Source organism: Nerophis ophidion, linkage group LG09, assembly GCF_033978795.1.
Source record: "Nerophis ophidion isolate RoL-2023_Sa linkage group LG09, RoL_Noph_v1.0, whole genome shotgun sequence".
Taxonomy (NCBI): Eukaryota; Metazoa; Chordata; class Actinopteri; order Syngnathiformes; family Syngnathidae; genus Nerophis; species Nerophis ophidion.
In genome coordinates, this window is record NC_084619.1 from 4,807,252 (window position 1) to 4,830,645 (window position 23,394).

General features: G+C 42.6%; 1 protein-coding gene across 1 annotated transcript in view; it reads right to left on the reverse strand.

Moving 5' to 3' along the window:
* zgc:154058 (Transmembrane protein 150A-like) overlaps window positions 1-23,394 on the reverse strand; it is a 123,657-nt gene that overhangs the window by 56,843 nt on the left and 43,420 nt on the right. Inside the window, exons 4-5 of the mRNA XM_061910108.1 lie at window positions 20,109-20,195; window positions 16,421-16,488 (exon numbers count right to left, since the gene is read on the reverse strand). Coding sequence (XP_061766092.1) covers window positions 16,421-16,488; window positions 20,109-20,195 — 155 coding nt within the window. The remainder of the gene's footprint in view (window positions 1-16,420; window positions 16,489-20,108; window positions 20,196-23,394) is intronic.

Here is a 23,394-nt window from a genome sequence, read left to right on the forward strand (position 1 = left end):
GTAAAGAATCTGGGTATTATCTTTGACCCAACTCTCTCCTTTGAGTCACACATTAAAAGCGTTACTAAAACGGCCTTCTTTCATCTCCGTAATATCGCTAAAATTCGCTCCATTCTGTCCACTAAAGACGCTGAGATCATTATCCATGCGTTTGTTACGTCTCGCCTCGATTACTGTAACGTATTATTTTCGGGTCTCCCCATGTCTAGCATTAAAAGATTACAGTTGGTACAAAATGCGGCTGCTAGACTTTTGACAAGAACAAGAAAGTTTGATCACATTACGCCTGTACTGTATATACCTTTATATACATATATACATACATATATACCTATACTGTATATACCTTTATATACATATATACATACATATATACCTATACTGTATATACATTTATATACATATATACATACATATATACCTATACTGTATATACCTTTATATACATATATACATACATATATACCTATACTGTATATACCTTTATATACATATATACATACATATATACCTATACTGTATATACCTTTATATACATATATACATACATATATACCTATACTGTATATACCTTTGTATACATATATACATACATATATACCTATACTGTATATACCTTTATATACATATATACATACATATATACCTATACTGGCTCACCTGCACTGGCTTCCTGTGCACTTAAGATGTGACTTTAAGGTTTTACTACTTACGTATAAAATAGTACACGGTCTAGCTCCATCCTATCTTGCCGATTGTATTGTACCATATGTCCCGGCAAGAAATCTGCCTTCAAAGGACTCCGGCTTATTAGTGATTCCCAAAGCCCAAAAAAAGTATGCGGGCTATAGAGCGTTTTCATTTCGGGCTCCAGTACTCTGGAATGCCCTCCCGGTAACAGTTCGAGATGCCACCTCAGTAGAAGCATTTAAGTCTCACCTTAAAACTCATTTGTATACTCTAGCCTTTAAATAGACTCCCTTTTTAGACCAGTTGATCTGCCGTTTCTTTTCTTTTTCTTCTATGTCCCACTCTCCCTTGTGGAGGGGGTCCGGTCCGATCCGGTGGCCATGTACTGCTCGCCTGTGTATCGGCTGGGGGCATCTCTGCGCTGCTGATCCGCCTCCGCTTGGGATGGTTTCCTGCTGGCTCCGCTGTGAACGGGACTCTCGCTGCTGTGTTGGATCCGCTTTGGACTGGACTCTCGCGACTGTGTTGGATCCATTATGGATTGAACTTTCACAGTATCATGTTAGACCCGCTCGACATCCATTGCTTTCCTCCTCTCCAAGGTTCTCATAGTCATCATTGTCACCGACGTCCCACTGGGTGTGAGTTTTCCTTGCCCTTATGTGGGCCTACCGAGGATGTCGTAGTGGTTTGTGCAGCCCTTTGAGACACTAGTGATTTAGGGCTATATAAGTAAACATTGATTGATTAGCTTCCTGTAATCTTTGTTATATTTGGTCTTCCTAGAAACCAAACCCGAAGAGATTAAATGAAAGTACATTTTTGACTCAAATGTGCAACAATAGCTTGAAAGTCATGATAGCCACTCAAAAACGGAAGTGAAAGAATACATACATATTTTTGTATAACTTACTGCAGCTAATGTTCCTGTTTCCAATGTATAGCATGTTTATGTCAGTGGCTAATCAACGTATTGGATGAATATTGCGAGATTTTCAGTCACAAACATGGCAAAAACAGTAGCATCTCCTGGCTTGTAAACAATATTGTCTTTTCTCCCTCTTGTATAAAACGAGGAACATGCGGTCTTGCTGAAGGGATAAGTAAGTCAACAGTGGTTTATTGCATTAGATTATGGCGTTTCAGCCTCTCTGCTGCAGACTGGCTGGCTAGCTGTGGACCTTTTGCATTTTCCACAAAATGAGTTTTTAATCATTACAAACGAGGACGCTTGAACTTGCTGGCATGAGGCAGCTATGTAAAACGTTTAGCGCTCGGTCAGATAAGAAATGTTTTAACCGTGACGTGTCCACGAGTGCATCCATGTTCACATGAGTATTTCTCCAGACAGCTTTAATCTGGTGTACTGAAGGACGTGTCACGCTGACAAGTTACAGATTCTTGCAGAATTAAATGAATGCAACCAAGGAGGAAGCTGCATAATTGAACTCCATTCAAAGGGTCTGGACAAGCTCTTCTATCGTAGTTTTAATTTCATTTATCATTTTAGAACAAATACCATGGCCACGCGGTATGGAACACAAGCAAAACTTTAAAAACAGCAAGGCTGGATAAGAAAAGTTAGTTTTAGTTCTAGATGACACCAACTGTAAGTGAAACATATATTATCCCTGTACGATCAGTGCCAAAGCTTGGTCCGCATTGCCGGCAGTAAGTCGAACACATTTCCAGTGAGGGTTGGACTCCGCCAAGGCTGTCCTTTGTCACCCATTCTATTCATAACTTTTATGGACAGAATTTCTAGGCGCAGTCAAGGCGTTGAGGGGTTCCGGTTTGGTGACCGCAGGATTAGGTCTCTGCTTTTTGCAGATGATGTGGTCCTGATGGCTTCATCTGACCGGGATCTTCAGCTCTCACTGGATTGGTTCGCAGCCGAGCGTGAAGCGACCGGAATGAGAATCAGCACCTCCAAGTCCGAGTCCATGGTTTTCGCCCGGAATAGGGTTGAATGCCATCTCCGGGTTGGGGAGGAGACCCTGCCCCAAGTGGAGGAGTTCAAGTACCTAGGAGTCTTGTTCACGAGTGGGGGAAGAGTGGATCGTGAGATCGACAGGCGGATCGGTGCGGCGTCTTCAGTAATGCGGACGTTGTACCGATCCGTTGTGGTGAAGAAGGAGCTGAGCCGGAAGGCAAAGCTCTCAATTTACAGGTCGATCTACGTTCCCATCCTCACCTATGGTCATCAATCAATCAATCAATGTTTACTTATATAGCCCTAAATCACTAGTGTCTCAAAGGGCTGCACAAACCACTACGACATCCTTGGTAGGCCCACATAAAGGGAAGGAAAACTCACACCCAGTGGGACGTCGGTGACAATGATGACTATGAGAACCTTGGAGAGGAGGAAAGCAATGGATGTCGAGCGGGTCTAACATGATACTGTGAAAGTTCAATCCACAATGGATCCAACACAGTCGCGAGAGTCCAGTCCAAAGCGGATCCAACACAGCAGCGAGAGTCCCGTTCACAGCGGAGCCAGCAGGAAACCATCCCAAGCAGAGGCGGATCAGCAGCGCAGAGATGTCCCCAGCCGATACACAGGCAAGCAGTACATGGCCACCGGATCGGACCGGACCCACTCCACAAAAGGAGAGTGGGACATAGAAGAAAAAGAAAAGAAACGGCAGATCAACTGGTCTAAAAAGGGAGTCTATTTAAAGGCTAGAGTATACAAATGAGTTTTAAGGTGAGACTTAAATGCTTCTACTGAGGTGGCATCTCGAACTGTTACCGGGAGGGCATTCCAGAGTACTGGAGCCCGAAATGAAAAAGCTCTATAGCCCGCAGACTTTTTTGGGGCTTTGGGAATCACTAATAAGCCGGAGTCCTTTGAACGCAGATTTCTTGCCGGGACATATGGTACAATACAATCGGCAAGATAGGATGGAGCTAGACCGTGTAGTATTTTATACGTAAGTAGTAAAACCTTAAAGTCACATCTTAAGTGCACAGGAAGCCAGTGCAGGTGAGCCAGTATAGGTATATATGTATGTATATATGTATATAAAGGTATATACAGTATAGGTATATATGTATGTATATATGTATATAAAGGTATATACAGTATAGGTATATATGTATGTATATATGTATATAAAGGTATATACAGTATAGGTATATATGTATGTATATATGTATATAAAGGTATGTACAGTATAGGTATATATGTATGTATATATGTATATAAAGGTATGTACAGTATAGGTATATATGTATGTATATATGTATATAAAGGTATATACAGTACAGGCGAAATGTGATCAAACTTTCTTGTTCTTGTCAAAAGTCTAGCAGCCGCATTTTGTACCAACTGTAATCTTTTAATGCTAGACATGGGGAGACCCGAAAATAATACGCTATAGTAATCGAAACGAGACGTAACAAACGCATGGATAATGATCTCAGCGTCTTTATGAGCTTTGGGTCATGACCGAAAGGATAAGATCACGGGTACAAGCGGCCCAAATGAGTTTCCAGGTCTCTCCCTTAGAGATAGGGTGAGAAGCTCTGCCATCCGGGAGGAACTCAAAGTAAAGCCGCTGCTCCTCCACATGGAGAGGAGCCAGATGAGGTGGTTCAGGCATCTGGTCAGGATGCCACCCGAACGCCTCCCTAGGGAGGTGTTTAGGGCACGTCCAACCAGTAGGAGGCCACGGGGAAGACCCAGAACACGTTGGGAAGACTATGTCTCCCGGCTGGCCTGGGAACGCCTCGGGATCCCCCGGGAAGAGCTGGACGAAGTGGCTGGGGAGAGGGAAGTCCGGGCTTCCCTGCTTAGGCTGCTGCCCCCGCGACCAGACCTCGGATAAGCGGAAGAAGATGGATGGATGGAATAAATGTGCTTATTTTTCTCCTCATAATTCTCACTTTTTTTGTTTCCATTCTTGTACACGTTTTGGGTCAACTGCCAAACCAGAATTCTGCTCCGCATACTTTCAGTTCTTCTTCCCACTTAAAGTATTCCCGTCCATCAGTTGTGGTTTACTGGTATAATGTTCATTCAACTCACTGCTACTTTTACCTGCCATGTTGAAACTTTTCCTCGTGGGTTTGTTGTTGTCGTTGTTGAGTGTGTGTTACGCTATATGCGGTGACCCTTTGCAATATGTTGATTACCCAGAATCCCCACGTAATGAAAGCCATCACAGCACAGATTTCATTAAGCCTGTGATTGTCATGTAACTCTCTGGACTCCACGCTGTTACCGTAATTACCAGAATTACTGCACCTTTGCTTTTTATTTTAGCTTATAGATTGGGCTTAATGAAATCAATATCATTTTAATCTAAATTATGCAAATGACAGCCCAATGGCGGCTATTTGGACATAGGCGGTTATTAAGAAGAGGCGGTTAATTCACATAATGGGGTCAGACCCCGGGCGTCTATCAGGACATGGCCGGTTATTTGCCCAAGGGCGTTTACTTGGTAATATAAGGTATGTATGGATTATGGATGCACTTTATTGCTATGAGGAATTTCACTTTTTAGGGAATTTGGTATCACAATGAATGTTTAAGTCAGCAGGCTCTTTGCCTGGCCAGAGTTTCTGTAGGCTAGTGAGTATAATCCCTGATTTAGAAGGTAATCAAAGCTCAGTCTGTGTGTCAAATGAGTCCCATTCTTTGCTGCCACACATGAGGTTATGTAATGTTTCTAAATGGAACTCTTTAGGAAAGAAAGTATGATTGCTAAAGGGGAACTGAACTTTTTTTCTTTTTTTTTTTCTTGTTTATGCATTCCAATTTCAATCAATCAATCAATCAATGTTTACTTATATAGCCCTAAATCACTAGTGTCTCAAAGGGCTGCACAAACCACTACGACATCCTCGGTAGGCCCACATAAGGGCAAGGAAAACTCACACCCGGTGGGACGTCGGTGACAATGATGACTATGAGAACCTTGGAGAGGAGGAAAGCAATGGATGTCGAGCGGGTCTAACATGATACTGTGAAAGTTCAATCCATAATGGATCCAACACAGTCGCGAGAGTCCAGTCCAAAGCGGATCCAACACAGCAGCGAGACTCCCGTTCACAGCGGAGCCAGCAGGAAACCATCCCAAGCGGAGGCGGATCAGCAGCGCAGAGATGTCCCCAGCCGATACACAGGCAAGCAGTACATGGCCACCGGATCGGACCGGACCCCCTCCACAAGGGAGAGTGGGACATAGAAGAAAAAGAAAAGAAACGGCAGATCAACTGGTCTAAAAAGGGAGTCTATTTAAAGGCTAGAGTATACAAATGAGTTTTAAGGTGAGACTTAAATGCTTCTACTGATTTATAAATAAACGCTAGCAAAAGTCAGCTAACAATGGAGCTTTTGTAAATAATCTCTTGTGCTCTTAAGGCCCTCTAAAAAATACTTTAAAAAACTGTCAACAATAATCCATTTACACGTCGTGATCTAAATATTAACCAAGTATTGGAAACATCAGCGGAGCTTCCGTCCTGCCAGAGTTGCCGTGACTTCCCTCAGAGACACTGGCGTCAACACACCCGTGGCCACACCCCTTCGACTTTCAGGTACTATTTAATCTCACTAAAACACTACCAACACAATAGGCAGGTAAGGAATTTTCCAGAATTATCCGAGTAAATGTGTCTAATAACATCTCAATCGCTCCCACTGAAATCGCCTTTTTCTTCTTCTTCTAGTCCTTCACTCTAAATTTCCTCATCCACGAATCTTTCATCCTTTGCTCAAATTAATGGGGAAATTGTCACTTTCCCGGTCCGAATCGCTCTAGCTGCTGGTGGCCATGATTGTAAACAATGTGAGGATGTGAGGAGCCCTACAACCCGTGACGTCACGCGCACATCGTCTGCTACTTCCGGTACAGGCAAGGCTTTTTTATTAGCAACCAAAAGTTGCGAACTTTGCCGTCGATGTTCTCTACTAAATCCTTTCAGCAAAAATATGGCAATATCGCGAAATGATCAAGTATGACACATAGAATGGACCTGCTATCCCCGTTTGAATAAGAAAATCTCATTTCAGTAGGCCTTTAAAAAAGGGCTGTTCCCGTTTCCCAATCAGACTTTTGCAGTTACAAACCTCATGTGTGGCAGCAAATAATGGGACTCATTTAATACACAGACTGAGCTTTGATTACCCTCCAAATAATGGATTATACTCTCTCTAACCTACAGAAACTCTGGCCAGGCAATAAGCCTGCTGACTTCTACATTCAATGTGTTGTGATATGTTGTCATTCACTACAATCTCAACCACAGCAGACAAGTGCACGTTCCCATAAAAAGTCACATCGAGCGGATCACACCTACCTCGCAGTTAAATAAACCCCATTGTCCCCTCGCTTGGGATCTGTTTCAACCAAAACACACACATGCCTTTTCTCTCACAGGAGGTACTGTACGTGGCGAAATAATGCATGCATTGTTTTCCAGGGACTGCACAGGCAGAAAGGTGGAAACAGGAGCAATTGGTTCATCAAGACCGAGTTAACCCCTTGAGCACATAAATTAATAAATAGGCTATAAGCCAAGTTCTGATTATTTACTGCAGACTCTTGTACGACCACATATCATGTCAACCTACCCTACTGTACATTCATGGAGCCATAGGCCCCTTTCACACTGTGTTTAAGAAATATGTTGCACTATGGCAGTGGTTCTCAACCTTTTTTCAGTGATGTACCCCCTGTGAACATTTTTTTAATTCAAGTACCCCCTAATCAGAGCAAAGCATTTTTGGTTGAAAAAAAGAGATAAAGAAGAAAAATACAGCACTATGTCATCAGTTTCTGATTTATTAAATTGCATAACAGAGCAAAATATTGCTCCTTTGTTGTGGTCTTTCTTTCTTTTCTTTTCTTAGTTTATTTCGAACATACAACTTTATACATCAGGTCATTTCATCATTTCGCAATACACAATACATCATGTCCGAAAAGGAGTAGGAAGAAGCCAAAGCTTATTCAATCCTACCCCTTTTCCACTTCAGAGCGCCCACAATATAAACAATTATTCACTGACCTTCTTTACAGCAAAATATCAAAATAGCAAAATGACATCTGTGAGTGAGTAACACAGCAGTTTTCTAACATGTACTTAATTATTTCAGTCATTATTAACAAACTAAGATGAAGAATATCTTATTTTCAATAAGTTTGAAAGTGTTTCTCATAATACTTCTTCTTTGTACTTTGTAAGCACTATTAATTTAAACATCCTCTTAAACTGGGTCATATCAGTACAATGTTTAACTTCTTTACTTAATCCATCCCATCATTTAATTCCACATACTGAAATGCTAAAAGTTTTAAGTTAGATTTTCCTCTAAGGTTATATTTCTCCTCTTTAGTTGAGAAGAATTGTTGTACATTCCTTGGTAGCAGGTTATAATTTACTTTGTACATCAATTTAGCTGTTTGCAATTTTATCAAGTCATCGAGCTTTCTTGAACTATCCATCCATTTCCTACCGCTTATTCCCTTTTGGGGTCGCGGGGGGCGCTGGCGCCTATCTCAGCTACAATCGGGCGGAAGGCGGGGTACACCCTGGACAAGTCACCACCTCATCACAGGGCCAACACAGATAGACAGACAACATTCACACACTAGGGCCAATTTAGTGTTGCCAATCAACCTATCCCCAGGTGCATGAACTATTTGGAAAAAAAGATATAAAAACAACTGACAACGTGTTGAAAAATAAACAAGTGATTCAATTATAAATAAAGATTTCTACACTTAGAAGTAATCATCAACTTAAAGTGCCCTCTTTAGGGATTGTAATAGAGATCAATTTGGAGTAATGAACTTAATTCTAAACATTTCTTCACAAAAAAATACATCTTTAACATCAATATTTATGGAACATGTCCACAAAAAAATCTAGCTGTCAACACTGAATATTGCATTGTTGCATTTTTTTCACACTTTATGAACTTACATTCGTATTTTGTTGAAGTATTATTCAACAAATATAGTATAAAGGATTTTTGAATTGTTGCTATTTTTAGAATATTTTAAAAAAAATCTCACGTACCCCTTGGCATACCTTCAAGTACCCCCATTTGAGCACCACTGCACTATGGTATAAATGTCACCTGCATCAAATGTTAGGACAAACACGACCTAGCAATTTCCCATATTTTCGAGGTAATATCAGAGCCATAAGCGAACATTCGTAAAGGGAACGCTTACAATATTGTCTCCCACTGTAGTGTTGAAAACAATTGTGCGGTAATTATTTGACGTTGCCGTGTTAGAGCTCATTTGCACCAATTTCCTTTGGTTCTGTGTAAAAAGCAATGTGGAATGCACTCCCAACAGGTATAAAAGTAAGTGCATCTCTATATTCCTTCAAAAGCGCTCTAAAACAACACCTCCAGGCAACTTCAACACTTTACTAATACCCTCCTCCATTCACATCCCATCTCCCCGGATTATAAACAACTCAAATGTACTTCTAATGTATATACTTGTTCTTATGCTATGTGAACTCACTATGTTCTCTGCTGGCTGTACATATCCTACTAAATAAGACCTACACTGTTTCAATGTCCACATTTCTCTGTTGATGCAATTGTTGATGACTGAAGTACTGATATCAACCAAAGCTCCTCATCCCACCCCCCGGATTGTAAATAATGTAAATAATTCAATGTGCATACTATGATGATTAACTTGTGATGACTGTATTATGTTGATAGTATATATTTGTACCAAGAATTGATTAAACAAGTTGAAAAACTTATTGGGGTGTTACCATTTAGTGGTCAATTGTACGGAATATGTACTGAACTGTGCAATCTACTAATAAAAGTATCAATCAATCAATCAAAAGGTGGATAAATGCTGTTGTTCTGGCGAGATGTGCTCCCCATTGGAATTCATGCGCCCCCTGAATCTGCGCGTGAATCCAAAGAATATGGAAATATAATTGTACTTTACAGGACCACGTATTCCCTTTGAAATCAATCTTTGAGGAGTACAGAGTTTAAACTAAAAAACGCTATATTCTTGAATTTTGTCATTTAATATACATGTTCGGAGTGATGGTAGAGCTGGTTCCTGGTTCGAATCCAGCTTCCGCCATCCTGGTCACGGCCGGACAAGACACTTCAGCCACCTTGCATGTGCACTTTGCATTGCAGCTTCCGCCATTAGTGATTGTGTTTGTGAATGGGTGAATGTGACATATAACATGAAGCGCTTTGGGTATCGTGCAGTTATAGCAGGGGTCGGCAACCCTTACCACTCAAAGAGCCATTTTGACCCGTTTCACAAAGTAAAGAAAACAATGGGAGCCACATAACTCTTTTGAAATGTATAATGAAATAATACTGCATGCAGAGTTTTTTTTTTTGCTTTGTGCTATGTATAAACCGGGGGTCTCAAGACACCCGGCCCGCACCTTAATATGAAAATGTAATGTTAATGCGGCCCGCGAGTTTTATATGAATGCCGCTTGACATCATCACACCTGCCAACCCTCTCAATTTCCCGATAGACTCCCAAATTTCAGAGTAATTATTCTCTCGAATGTACGCTGGTGTTCACCCAATGAACAATAATAAGAGCGTACAATGATGTCACTACCGCTAACGCCCTCCACAGCTTGTACAAATAGCTTGCCATTCCAAAGAATTGTTTGGCGAGGCTATTGCAGACACACGTAAGAGACTGCAAGGCATCCTTATGTGTCACACTGAGGGTGGCCGTTTAAACAATTTTAGCACTCTTACTAATATGCGCCACACTCTGAACCCACACCAAACAAGAATGACAAACACATTTCAGGAGAACATCCGCACTATAACACAACATAAACACTACAGGACAAATACCCAGACTCCCATGTATCCCTGAGTCTTCCGGGCTACATTATACACTCAGCTACCACTAACCCAACCCCCCCATCCCCACTCCTCCGTGCGTCGGTTGAGGTGGGCGGGGTTGTATAATGTAGCCCGGAAGAGTCATGGATGCATGGGATTCTGGGTATTTGTTCTGTCGTGTTTATGTTGTGTGAGGGAGTGGCCGTGCGCAACCCGAAGGTCCCTGGTTCAAATCCCACCTAGTACCAACCTCGTCACGTCCGTTGTGTCCTGAGCAAGACACTTCACCCTTGCTCCTGATGGGTGCTGGTTGGCGCCTTGCATGGCAGCTCCCTCCATCAGTGTGTGAATGTGTGTGTGAATGGGTAAATGTGGAAGTAGTGTCAAAGCGCTTTGAGTACCTTGAAGGTAGAAAAGCGCTATACAAGTACAACCCATTTATTTATCATTTATAGTGAGGATGTTCTCCCGAAATGTGTTTGTCATTCTTGTTTGGTGTGGGTTCACAGTGTGGCGCATATTAGTAAGAGTGTTAAAGTTGTTTATATCACAACCCTCAGTGTGACCTGGATGGCTGTTGCCCAACTATGCCTTGGTTTACGTCTCTGTGAGAAGGAGAGACAAGAAAGAGTGGGAAACACATGCAGTGCAATACCTGCAACTAAAAGCAACTGCGCGTGAACATATTTTCGAATATCACGATATAGTCATTTTCTATATCACACAGAAACAACCCCGCGATATATTGAGTATATCGATATATCGCCCAGCCCTTGAAGGACTAGACTGTTTTTTATAAATATCTCCTCCATGGTTTCATTTCAAATTTTCGGGACTTATGCAGAACCCAAATACACAAAAACAGGTAACAATAGTTGGTTTTGCACGATAGGTCCCCTTTAAGTCGCTCGAGGGGACAGGCGAAAAAGGGGGACTTAATATCAGACGAATCGGACTCCTCTGAATCGAATTGTCGAATCTTTGTCTATTTAAAGACAGTTCAAGTTTGTAGTATGAAATGTATGTATCAAATGACAAGATACAAAATGTACAATTATTTATTCACACGAATTTATCCTTTTAAATAGGATGCATGATTACTGTGGAGAGACGCAGCCGACGGGCCGACAGCGGGCGGACGGAGGCGTTCTGGACCAGAAGGAAGGCCAGGAGGCGGGGCATGTGGCGGCGAGGAGAGGCGTGACACACGCGGAGCGGCACAAGAACGGCAATCGGAGTCAGGTGCGTAAGACACACACCAGCTCACAATCTGCGCATCTGCTCCTAGATTACAAGAGAGGCGAAGCGGGCACAATGGGGAGGTAGGAGAAGGAACCCACCTGACCAGACCGACCACGAGCAATAGACGCGCATACCGGCCACCGCAAGGTGTACCGTGGCAGCAAGCAGGAAGACCCAGCACAATAAAAAGTGGAGCGACAGGAAGGCAAGACGACTTTATGTTTGTTGAAATAATAAACCAAAGTCGTGTGTTGGATGGCACCGCAACTCACACCAGGACGGCAGGAAGTCCGTCACAATTACCTTTCCGCATTTCATGAATTAATACGCATTTGCAGATGCATGAATTTCAGTGGGGTGCATGACTCGCAAAAACACTGGAACCGATAATGTGGCCAATTTGGGGCATCTTAAAGGGGAACATTATCACCAAACCTATGTAAGCGTCAATATATACCTTGATGTTGCAGAAAAAAGACCATGTATTTTTTTAACCGATTTCCGAACTCTAAACGGGTGAATTTTGGCAAATTAAACGCCTTTCTGTTTATCGGTCTTTTAGCGGTGACATCAGAACGTGACGTCACCGAGGTAACACACCCCCGCCATATTCATTTTCACATTGCAAACACCGGGACTCAGCTCTGTTATTTTCCGTTATTTCGACTATTTTTTGGAACCTTGGAGACATCATGCGTCGTGGGTGTGTTGTCGGAGGGTGTAACAACACTAACAGGGAGGGATTCAAGTTGCACCACTGGCAAGAAATCTGCCGCCAGACCCCCATTAAATGTACCAGAGTGTCTTCACATTTGACCGGCGATGCTAAGACAGACATGGCACAGAGATGTATGGATAACCTGTAGATGCATTTGCAACGATTAAGTCAACGAAATCACAAAGGTGAGTTTTGCTGATGTTGTTGACTTATGTGCTAATCAGACATATTTGGTCACGGCATGACTGCCAGCTAATCGATGCTAACATGCTACGCTAATTGATGCTAACATGCTATTTACGCTAGCTGTATGTACATTTGAAACTACATACCCACATTTAATGCGAAACAAACACTTACCAATCGACAGATTTAAGTTGCTCCAGTGTCACAAGATGCGAAAGTCCTGATCGTTTGGTCCGCACATTTTACCGGCGATGCTAATAAGGCAGCCATGCTATGGGTCACTTCATTAGGTACACTCACGCTATGGCCGAATAGCGTCAATAGCTATTCGCTCAATAGCTTCAATTTCTTCTTCAATTTCGTTTTCGCTATCTGCCTCCATACTCCGACCATCTGTTTCAATACATGCGTAATCTGTTGAATCGCTTAAGCCGCTGAAATCCGAGTCTGATTCCGAGCTAATGTCGCTATATCTTGCTGTGGTAACCGCCATGTTGTTTGTATTGGCAGCATTGTATGACGTCACAGGGAAATGGATAGTGGTTTCGAAGACAGCGAAAATAAGGCACTTTAAAGCTTTATTTAGGGATATTCCGGGAGGTGTAAAATTTTGAAAAAAACTTCAAAAAATACAACAAGCCCCTGGGAACTGATTTTTATTGGTTTTAACCCTTTTGAAATTGTGATAATGTTCCCCTTTAAGCTTTTTTTAAACGCCAAGATCTGGAAAAATTGATCCATTGGAGCTGTAAAAGCATCCTTTGTGACACAGAATAGTTGTCGGACAACAACAATTTACCACAACAAAGCAGAAGAGGTGAGTCACGGGTGTCAAACGTCACATCCCTGTCTTGGCACTGCACAAACTTGTTACGGCTCAGCGTTGGCGCAGTTTATATTGTACTATGACACCAAAAAAAAAGCTTTCTTTTACAAAGTATGTAGAGGACTTCCGTACCACAGGCTTTTTCGACTAACACTACAACAGGTATTAGCATAATGGTTTGTTCAGACTTTAATAGTGACTCAAATGTAAAACAAAAACAAGCATATTAGACTAATTGAGCAGCACTGAAACTACCAAGGGATCAATAATGATATGATTTGAAATTCTAATGGTAATTATAATTGATACAAGGGCACTTTTGCTGATGTAAATTGGATTAAATGGATAGATCAAACAAAAGCCCGGTGACAGCCAATCACATCGTCTGTAAATACCAGACTAGTGACTCCTCGTGAATAAACATGGGGATGAACACCCCCTCTCCTCTTTCCTTACCCATAAACACACACACACACACACATACACACATACAGCATGTCTGCGCCACAGCTGGGAAACATTAACTCCATCAGCGTAGTCAGAACCAGCACTTAGCACAAGGAACAGCACGTGTAGACTAACAAAAAAACGTTTGGACCAGCACATGGTTTCGTACGATAGTATGCATGTTTTCCTTGGATCTGGCAAAGTGCACACTTTTGCCGCACGTGTGTGCCCGGGTACATTTGTTTTTAATTCTTAGGGACTGAAGGAGTTCTCGGTAAAAAACCGTACTGTTTTTTTCTCAGTAACATTTATCTGCTACCACTTATTTTGTATAACGTGTGCAAGTGGACACTAGTGAACATGATTTTTTCCAGCTTCTTGCAATTAAAGTTAAAGGCCTACTGAAATGAGATTTTCTTATTCAAACGGGGATAGCAGGTCCATTCGATGTGTCATACTTGATCATTTCGCGATATTGCCATATTTTTGCTGAAAGGATTTAGTAGAGAACATGGAGGGTAAAGTTCCCAACTTTTGGTCGCTAATAAAAAAGCCTTGCCTGTACCGGAAGTAGCAGACGATGTGCGCGTGACGTCACCGGTGTGAGGGCTCCTCACATCTGAACATTGTGTATAATGTGAGCCACCAGCAGTAAGAGCTATTCGGACCGAGAAAGTGACGATTTCCCCATTAATTTGAGCCAGGATGAAAGATGTGTGGATAAGGAAAGTTAGAGTGAAGCACTAAAAAAAAAAAAAAAGCGACGGCTCCAGGCGACGGCAGTGTGAACTATTCAGATGTTATTAGACACATTTACTAGGACAGGGGTGGGCATTACGTCGATCGCGATCGACTGGTCGATCTCGGAGGGTGTGTCAGTCGATCTCAAGCCAGGCATTAAAAAATAGACATAAAAATGAGCAATCATCAATCATACCAAGACTTCACTTTCGTCAGTTGTTTGACATTCTCGGCACCCGAGGATCTTGTGAGATGACGCTGGCTGCTGCGAGCTCATATTTAAGAAAAAAATCACTAACAGGGCGGACGCAGAGAAACACATTTTATTTCTAGAGACTCCGTACCTACTGTCAAAACTCTAAAGACCGACTGCACAGTTCCTGTCTTCACCATAAAAGACCTGTTTCATCCTGCCTGTGCTAACAAAATCTCAGAAAGCTAGCGTGCACAAGCTAGCAAGCTACGGAGTTTGATGCCAATATATTTCTCCCCCGCCCTCAGCGACCGCTTTCTCACTTGCTTGCCCACCCGCACACTCACTGACGTCACTCACCTGCTGCCAGACATTAAAGGGCCACACACATATGCTACTCTCATAACAAAGTGTTTAAAAACGAGTAAGCAAGTTGGACAAATGAGATGCCAAATCCAACCACTTTCATGTGGTATTGGACAGAAAGGAATACTTTTTTTTTCCTCCATTTGAAAATACGGATGTTATCAGCACCACTGTCTAATTCCAATCAATGCAAGTCATCAGAATCAGGTAATACACCAACTTATATTCTTGTCTTCATGAAAGAAAGGAATCTATGTGTGTTAAACATGCTTGTATTATCATTAAACACCATTAACTTGTTAACAAAAATGTCTTTTTCATAAATAAATAAATATAAATTATAAATAGGAATGAGGTAGATCTCCTCGACTTGGTCAATTGAAAAGTAGCTCACCTGCAGAAAAAGTGTGAGCGCCCCTGTACTAGGATAATTCTGGAAGATCCCTTATCTGCTTATTGTTTTAATAGTGTTATAGTGAGATTGTAAAATCATACATCAAAGTCGGATGAGAAGCCTTAGAGAAGCCATGGAGGAGCCAAGCTCACGGCTGCCTTTTTTGACAGCTGCTGCAGGAGGAGGTCCAGTAATCCACTGATGTCTCCGGTAAGAGCTGACTTAATATCACAATTTTCCCATCCAAAAGCTTGCTGGTTGACGTAGAGAAACATGTTCGCTTGACCGCTCTGTGTTAAAGCTTCACAACAAACAAAGAAACACCGGCTGTGTCTCGGTGCTAAATCCACCGCTTTCCACCAACAGCATTCTTCTTTAATGTCTCCATTATTAATTGAACAAATTGCAAAAGATTCAGCAACACAGATGTCCAAATTACTGTGTAATTATGCGATGAAAAGAGACGACTTTTAGCCGCAAGTGGTGCTCTCCAACCAATAACGTCTTAAGCAAACGTCATCATTCCGCGACGCTTTCAACACCACACTTTGCGGGAAATTTAAAATTGCAATTTAGTAAACTAAAGCGGCCGTATTGGCAAGTGTTGCAATGTTAATATTTCATCATTGATATATAAACTATCAGACTGCGTGGTCGCTAGTAGTGGCTTTCAGTAGGCCTTTAAGGATGCCTTTTTCGGGATAATATCAAGGGCCATTTTTCTTTGCAAGATGACTACCAAAATGCTGGTGTTTTGGAGTTTGTGAGTGCACTTGATGCCTTACCCATGAATGAGCCTGTGCTGCAGATGAGGCTGAAGAAGCAGCTCTCGGGCGGAAGCGTCCCACATTTACTGCAAAGGCAAAGAGCAAGGACATGAGTGGCATTATTTAGATGACTACACACAAAATATTGTATGAAAGTATGGAAACAGTGAATGTATTCTTGTGCAGTGAGAACGTTTTGCACACATGTACGATTTGTAGGAGGGGAGCACAGCAGACGGTCGGCTCGAGGATAGAGACTGTCTGTGCCTGGAGCTGCTGCCCACCAAAGCCAACTCAGCTGACTGCGGTCACATGCACAGTCAAATCCACGCTTGACCCAAAAATATTACTAATATTTTTAGTTTAAGAAGTAATACCATTCACTTTATCTTTAAGGGACTTCTCTGCTGAGAGATCAAGGAAATTATCCAATTTTACCCAAATGGCCCTTAAGATATTTATTTACAACAACTAATATATATTTGTTGATATATCTATATCAGGGGTGCCCATTACGTCGCTCGCGAGCTACCAGTCGACCGCGGGGGGGGTGTCAGTCGATCTCCAGCCAGGCTTTTAAAAAAAATAGACCCAAAAATTTGTGATCATCAATCTTCACCAAGACGTCACTTAAATGACATTCACGGTACCGGAGGGTCTTGTGAGATGACGCTGGCTGCTGCAAGATCATTATTATGAAAATATGACCGAGAGGAAGGCGAGAAACACTTTTTATTTCAACAGACTCTCGCGCCGTACCTTCCGTCAAAACTCTAAAGGCTGACTGCACATTTCCTATCTTCACAATAAAAGCCCTGCTTCATGCTGCCTGCGCTAACTAAATACAGAGTCTCGGAAAACTGGCGTGCACAAGCGATCCCTCAGAAAGCTGGCGTGCACATCACTTGTGCACGCCAGCTTTCCGAGACTCTTATTTTGTTAGCGCAGATAGCATGAAGCAGGGCTTTTATTGTGAAGATAGGAAATGTGCAGTCGGCCTTTAGAGTTTTGACGGAAGGGACGGCGCGAAAGTCTGTTGAAATAAAAAGTGTTTCTCGCCTTCCTCTCTGTCATTTTTTCATAATAATGAACTGGCAGCAGCCAGCGTCATCTCACAAGACCCTCGGGTGCCGTGAATGTCAATCAAGCAAGCTACGGAATTTGCCGCCAATGTTTTTCTTGTAAAGTGTATGGAAGCTGGATGAATTAGATGCCAAAAACCAACCACTTTCATGTGGTATTGTACAGAAAGGACAACTTTTGTTCTCCTCCATTTGAAAATGTGGGCGTTATCATCATTACTGTCTGATTCCAATCAATGCAAGTCATCAGAATCAGGTAATACACCAACTTATATTCTTGTCTTTGTGAAAGAAAGACATCTATATGTGTTACACATGCTTGTATTATCATTAAACACATTTAACTTGTTTACAAAAATGTCTCTCATAAATAAATAAATATAAATGATGTATATAAATGAGGTAGATCCCCTTGAGTTGGTCAATTGAAAAGTAGCTCGCCTGCAGAAAAAGTGTGGGCACCCCTGATGTACAGTATGTGTATATGTTTGTTTGTTGGCGTATACCCTTTCAATCACAGGTCACATATATACAAACTATTCACACATATGGACAATTTACATTCTCCAACATGCACGTTTTTGGGAAGTGAGCGGAACAAGAAGTAAACCCCACCCACGCACGGAGCGAGCATGCGATCTTTACAGTCAGAGATCTCCAAACAGAAATTCACAACCTGTTCTCCAAATTGTGTGGCTAACAACCAGGCAACCCACAAAATTTAACATGGACTACAATTTTGGTCCAGCTCTATTGAGTTAGTATTATTCAAAGGTCAGAGCCCTGCTGGTGGCCGTCTGTCAGCGGGATTACACAAGATCTACCACACCTGTTGTAGGCTGCAGCATTGGCCAAGAAAAACATACCCAATTTAAAAGCACTTCAGACAAGATGCTCCCCTCTGGTTTTATCTTCATATTTCTTTTTTTTTTTTAACATAACTCCCTTGTTAGTCTGTTTTATTTATTGTTTTTTTTATGATGTACAATGTGATTTATTGGCTTTTCTTGAAAATATTTCAGACAGATGTATTACATAAACCACAAAACTATTAATGCTGCAGCCAACTTTTCATGTTCAGTTCTCAAAAGCTGGTCCAAATGTTAGAACAAAGCAGCGCAGCATCTTGGTTGGTCACCAAAAGTACTGTAAGCGGACTCCTCTAAATGTGTTTACATCAATCAATCAATCAATGTTTACTTTTATAGCCCTAAATCACTAGTGTCTCAAAGGGCTGCACAAACCACCACGACATCCTCGGTAGGCCCACATAAGGGCAAGGAAAACTCACACCCAGTGGGACATCGGTGACAGTAATGATCCAGTGGGACGTCTGTGACAATAATGACTATGAGAACCTTAGAGAGGAGGAAAGCAATGGATGTCGAGCGGGTCTAACATGATACTGTGAAAGTTCAATCCACAATGGATCCAACACAGTCGCGAGAGTCCAGTCCAAAGCGGATCCAACACAGCAGCGAGAGTCCCGTTCACAGCGGAGCCAGCAGGAAACCATCCCAAGCGGAGGCGGATCAGCAGCGCAGAGATGTCCCCAGCCGATACACAGGCAAGCAGTACATGGCCACCGGATCGGACTGGACCCCCTCCACAGGGGAGAGTGGGACATAGAAGAAAAAGAAAAGAAACAGCAGATCAACTGGTCTAAAAAGGGAGTCTATTTAAAGGCTAGAGTATACAAATGAGTTTTAAGGTGAGACTTAAATGCTTCTACTGAGGTGGCATCTCGAACTGTTACCGGGAGGGCATTCCAGAGTACTGGAGCCCGAACGGAAAACGCTCTATAGCCCGCAGACTTTTTTTGGGCTTTGGGAATCACTAACAAGCCGGAGTCCTTTGAAGGCAGATTTCTTGCCGGGACATATGGTACAATACAATCGGCAAGATAGGATGGAGCTAGACCGTGTAGTATTTTATACGTAAGTAGTAAAACCTTAAAGTCACATCTTAAGTGCACAGGAAGCCAGTGCAGGTGAGCCAGTATAGGTATATATGTATGTATATATGTATATAAAGGTATATACAGTACAGGTATATATGTATGTATATATGTATATAAAGGTATATACAGTATAGGTATATATGTATGTATATATGTATATAAAGGTATATACAGTATAGGTATGTATGTATGTATATATGTATATAAAGGTATATACAGTACAGGCGTAATGTGATCAAACTTTCTTGTTCTTGTCAAAAGTCTAGCAGCCGCATTTTGTACCAACTGTAATCTTTTAATGCTAGACATGGGGAGACCCGAAAATAATACGTTACAGTAGTCGAGGCGAGACGTAACAAACGCATGGATAATGATCTCAGCGTCTTTAGTGGACAGAATGGAGCGAATTTTAGCGATAGGTTATGTGCAACCTCTGAGCTGCTACAATGGCAGGGATGATACGTTTGCCCCGAGACATTTTCCTATTGCACCCGCGCACACTTTGGGGAGAAGTGTCTTCTTTAAGCCCGCCCGCTTGCCTTTGATCCACAATGCAGCGACAGGGGTCGTGAAAAACAATGGCGCACTGTTCCTGTTTTTAATCAGCAGTCAGACACAAGCAACAAAGCGACGGGGAAGGAGGACGACTGGACGACTCACTGACCTGATGAGAGGTATGTTGTCAAGCGTGCAGCACAACGTTGGCCCACTCTGCAAATACAGTTCCTCTTCACACGACTGGTTGTACAACCTGGAACATAAAAATCATTTTCTGACACCAACCTTATCTTCATTCTAAATCACACTTCCTGGCATTAACATTGGGTAATATTTTGGTACAATTGTCATTGTACCAAAATATCAGAACCGGTATTGATTATCATAATAAACTAGGGATGCAGCCTTCCCGGTAAGGTTTATTCAGGTGTACTGGAGAGGAGGCTACGTCGGATAGTCGAACCTCGGATTCAGGAGGAACAGTGTGGTTTTCGTCCTGGTCGTAGAACTGTGGACCAGCTCTATACTCTCGGCAGGGTTCTTGAGGGTGCATGGGAGTTTGCCCAACCAGTCTACATGTGCTTTGTGGACTTGGAGAAGGCATTGGACCGTGTCCCTCGGGAAGTCCTGTGGGGAGTGTTCAGAGAGTATGGGGTATCGGACTGTCTTATTGTGGCGGTCCACTCCCTGTATGATCAGTGTCAGAGCTTGGTCCGCATTGCCGGCAGTAAGTCGAACACATTTCCAGTGAGGGTTGGACTCCGCCAAGGCTGTCCTTTGTCACCCATTCTGTTCATAACTTTTATGGACAGAATTTCTAGGCGCAGTCAAGGCGTTGAGGGGTTCCGGTTTGGTGACCGCAGGATTAGGTCTCTGCTTTTTGCAGATGATGTGGTCCTGATGGCTTCATCTGACCAGGATTTTTAGCTCTCACTGGATCGGTTCGCAGCCGAGTGTGAAGCGACCGGGATGAGAATCAGCACCTCCAAGTCCGAGTCCATGGTTCTCGCCCGGAAAAGGGTGGAGTGCCATCTCCGGGTTGGGGAGGAGACCCTGCCCCAAGTGGAGGAGTTCAAGTACCTAGGAGTCTTGTTCACGAGTGAGGGAAGAGTGGATCGTGAGATCGACAGGCGGATCGGTGCGGCGTCTTCAGTAATGCGGACGTTCTACCGATCCGTTGTGGTGAAGAAGGAGCTGAGCCGGAAGGCAAAGCTCTCAATTTACCAGTCGATCTACGTTCCCATCCTCACCTATGGTCATGAGCTTTGGGTCATGACCGAAAGGATAAGATCACGGGTACAAGCGGCCGAAATGAGTTTACTCTGCCGTGTGGCGGGGCTCTCCTTTAGATTAGATTAGATTAGATAGTACTTTATTCATTCCGTCAGGAGAGTTCCTTCAGGAAAATTACAATTTTCAGCATAATCCCATTCAAGATCAGACAAACATTACAGGGAGACAGAACAGGATCGCTGACGGGTCTGCCGGCTTCCAGCGCCCCTTACAAAAAAAGATGAAATACAGGTAAACAGGGGGGGGAGATTAAAATGAAATAAAAAAATCGGTTTTAGCCTGGGCCTTGGAGAGGGGGTGCAGACTGAGGCCAAGGGAAAAAAAAAAATAGGGATAGAGATAGGGTGAGAAGCTCTGCCATCTGGGAGGAACTCAAAGTAAAGCCGCTGCTCCTCCACATGGAGAGGAGCCAGATGAGGTGGTTCGGGCATCTGGTCAGGATGCCACCCGAACGCCTCCCTAGGGAGGTGTTTAGGGCACGTCCAACCGGTAGGAGGCCACGGGGAAGACCCAGGACACGTTGGGAAGACTATGTCTCCCGGCTGGCCTGGGAACGCCTCGGGATCCCCCGGGAAGAGCTAGACGAAGTGGCTGGGGAGAGGGAAGTCTGGGTTTCCCTGCTTAGGCTGTTGCCCCCGCGACCCGACCTCGGATAAGCGGAAGAAGATGGATGGATGGATGCACCGAAATGAAAATTTGTGGCCGAAGCCGAATAAAATTTAAACGCTTGGCTGAAGGCCGAATACCGAATAATGAATGCAGTTTTTCATAATTTTTTTAATATTGCATAAATAGCCTAGAATAAATATTTAGACATGTTTTTCAAATAAAGTATTTTTTTATTGAATATTGACTTTTTTTTAATATTCCAGTAGCCTTTGCTTTTCAAAAAAAGCACAGTTTTTCATTTATATTAGGCCTTCAAACAAAACATGCATTCCAAAAAAATAAATAAAGTGCATTAAAGTGGATAAACCCACAACAAATGAATTATTGTCCTTTTGGCAAAAGTCTGCTTAGCCACAGTAGATATGCTAATAATGTAAACAGAAGGCTCAAGTAAATCTCAATTAAGTGTGTGCTTGTAACCTCATACACTTATACAGGTAGCCTACACAACAGGCTAATAATGTAAGCGATATAGCTCGGTTGGTAGAGTGGCCGTGCCAGCAACTTGAGGGTTGCAGGTTCGATTCCCGCTTCAGACATCCTAGTCACTGCCGTTGTGTCCTTGGGCAAGACACTTTACCCACCTGCTCCCAGTGCCACCCACACTAGTTTAAATGTAACTTAGATATTGGGTTTCACTATGTAAAGCGCTTTGAGTCACTTGAGAAAAGCGCTATACAAATATAATTCACTTCACTAAACAGAGGCCCCACTAAATCTCAATAAGTGTGTGCGTGTAACCTCATACACTTATACAGGTACACAACATATCCCAACGTCACTGCACGTTGGTTGATTGCGTCACCGCGTCAAAAAATTGCGTCACACGCCACTATTCGGCCTTGTTTTTAACTCATTCCACCGAACGCCGAATGTGGCTTTTTTTTGCCATATTCGGCCGAATATATTCGGTTACCGATTAATCGGTGCATCCCTATAATAAACTGTCAGGAGAGATATTTATCATTAACAATTTGTTTTACAGATGTCCCGAATCCGATCATGGGATTAGATTTGGGCTGATATTGGCCTTTTTTTAACTGATGGTAGACTAGCTGATAAACTGCAGAGCCCAGCCGTGTCCCAGTGTCTGCTTGCTAAAAATTGTACTCAAGTGAAAGATTCCTTCAAACGGTGTTTGGGAATTTTAGTAGTGTTAGTGTCTTTCTAGAACCCTGCTTAAAGGCGCCGTTTATCCACAGTAAGTCTTCTAAGATACTATACTAGTCCTCACCACCATGATGAAAAATGAACAACGTTTATTCCATGTAGGGCTGGGCGATATATCGATACACACGATATATCGCGGGTTTGTCTCTGTGCGATATAGAAAATGACTATATCGTAATATTCGAGTATACGTTCTCACGCAGTTGTTTTTAGCTGCGGGCATTACACTACAGGCTCTTCCCACTCTTTCTTGTGTCTCCTTCTCATAGAGCAGGGTTAGGGAACCTATGGCTCTCGAGCCAGATGTGGCTCTTTTGAAG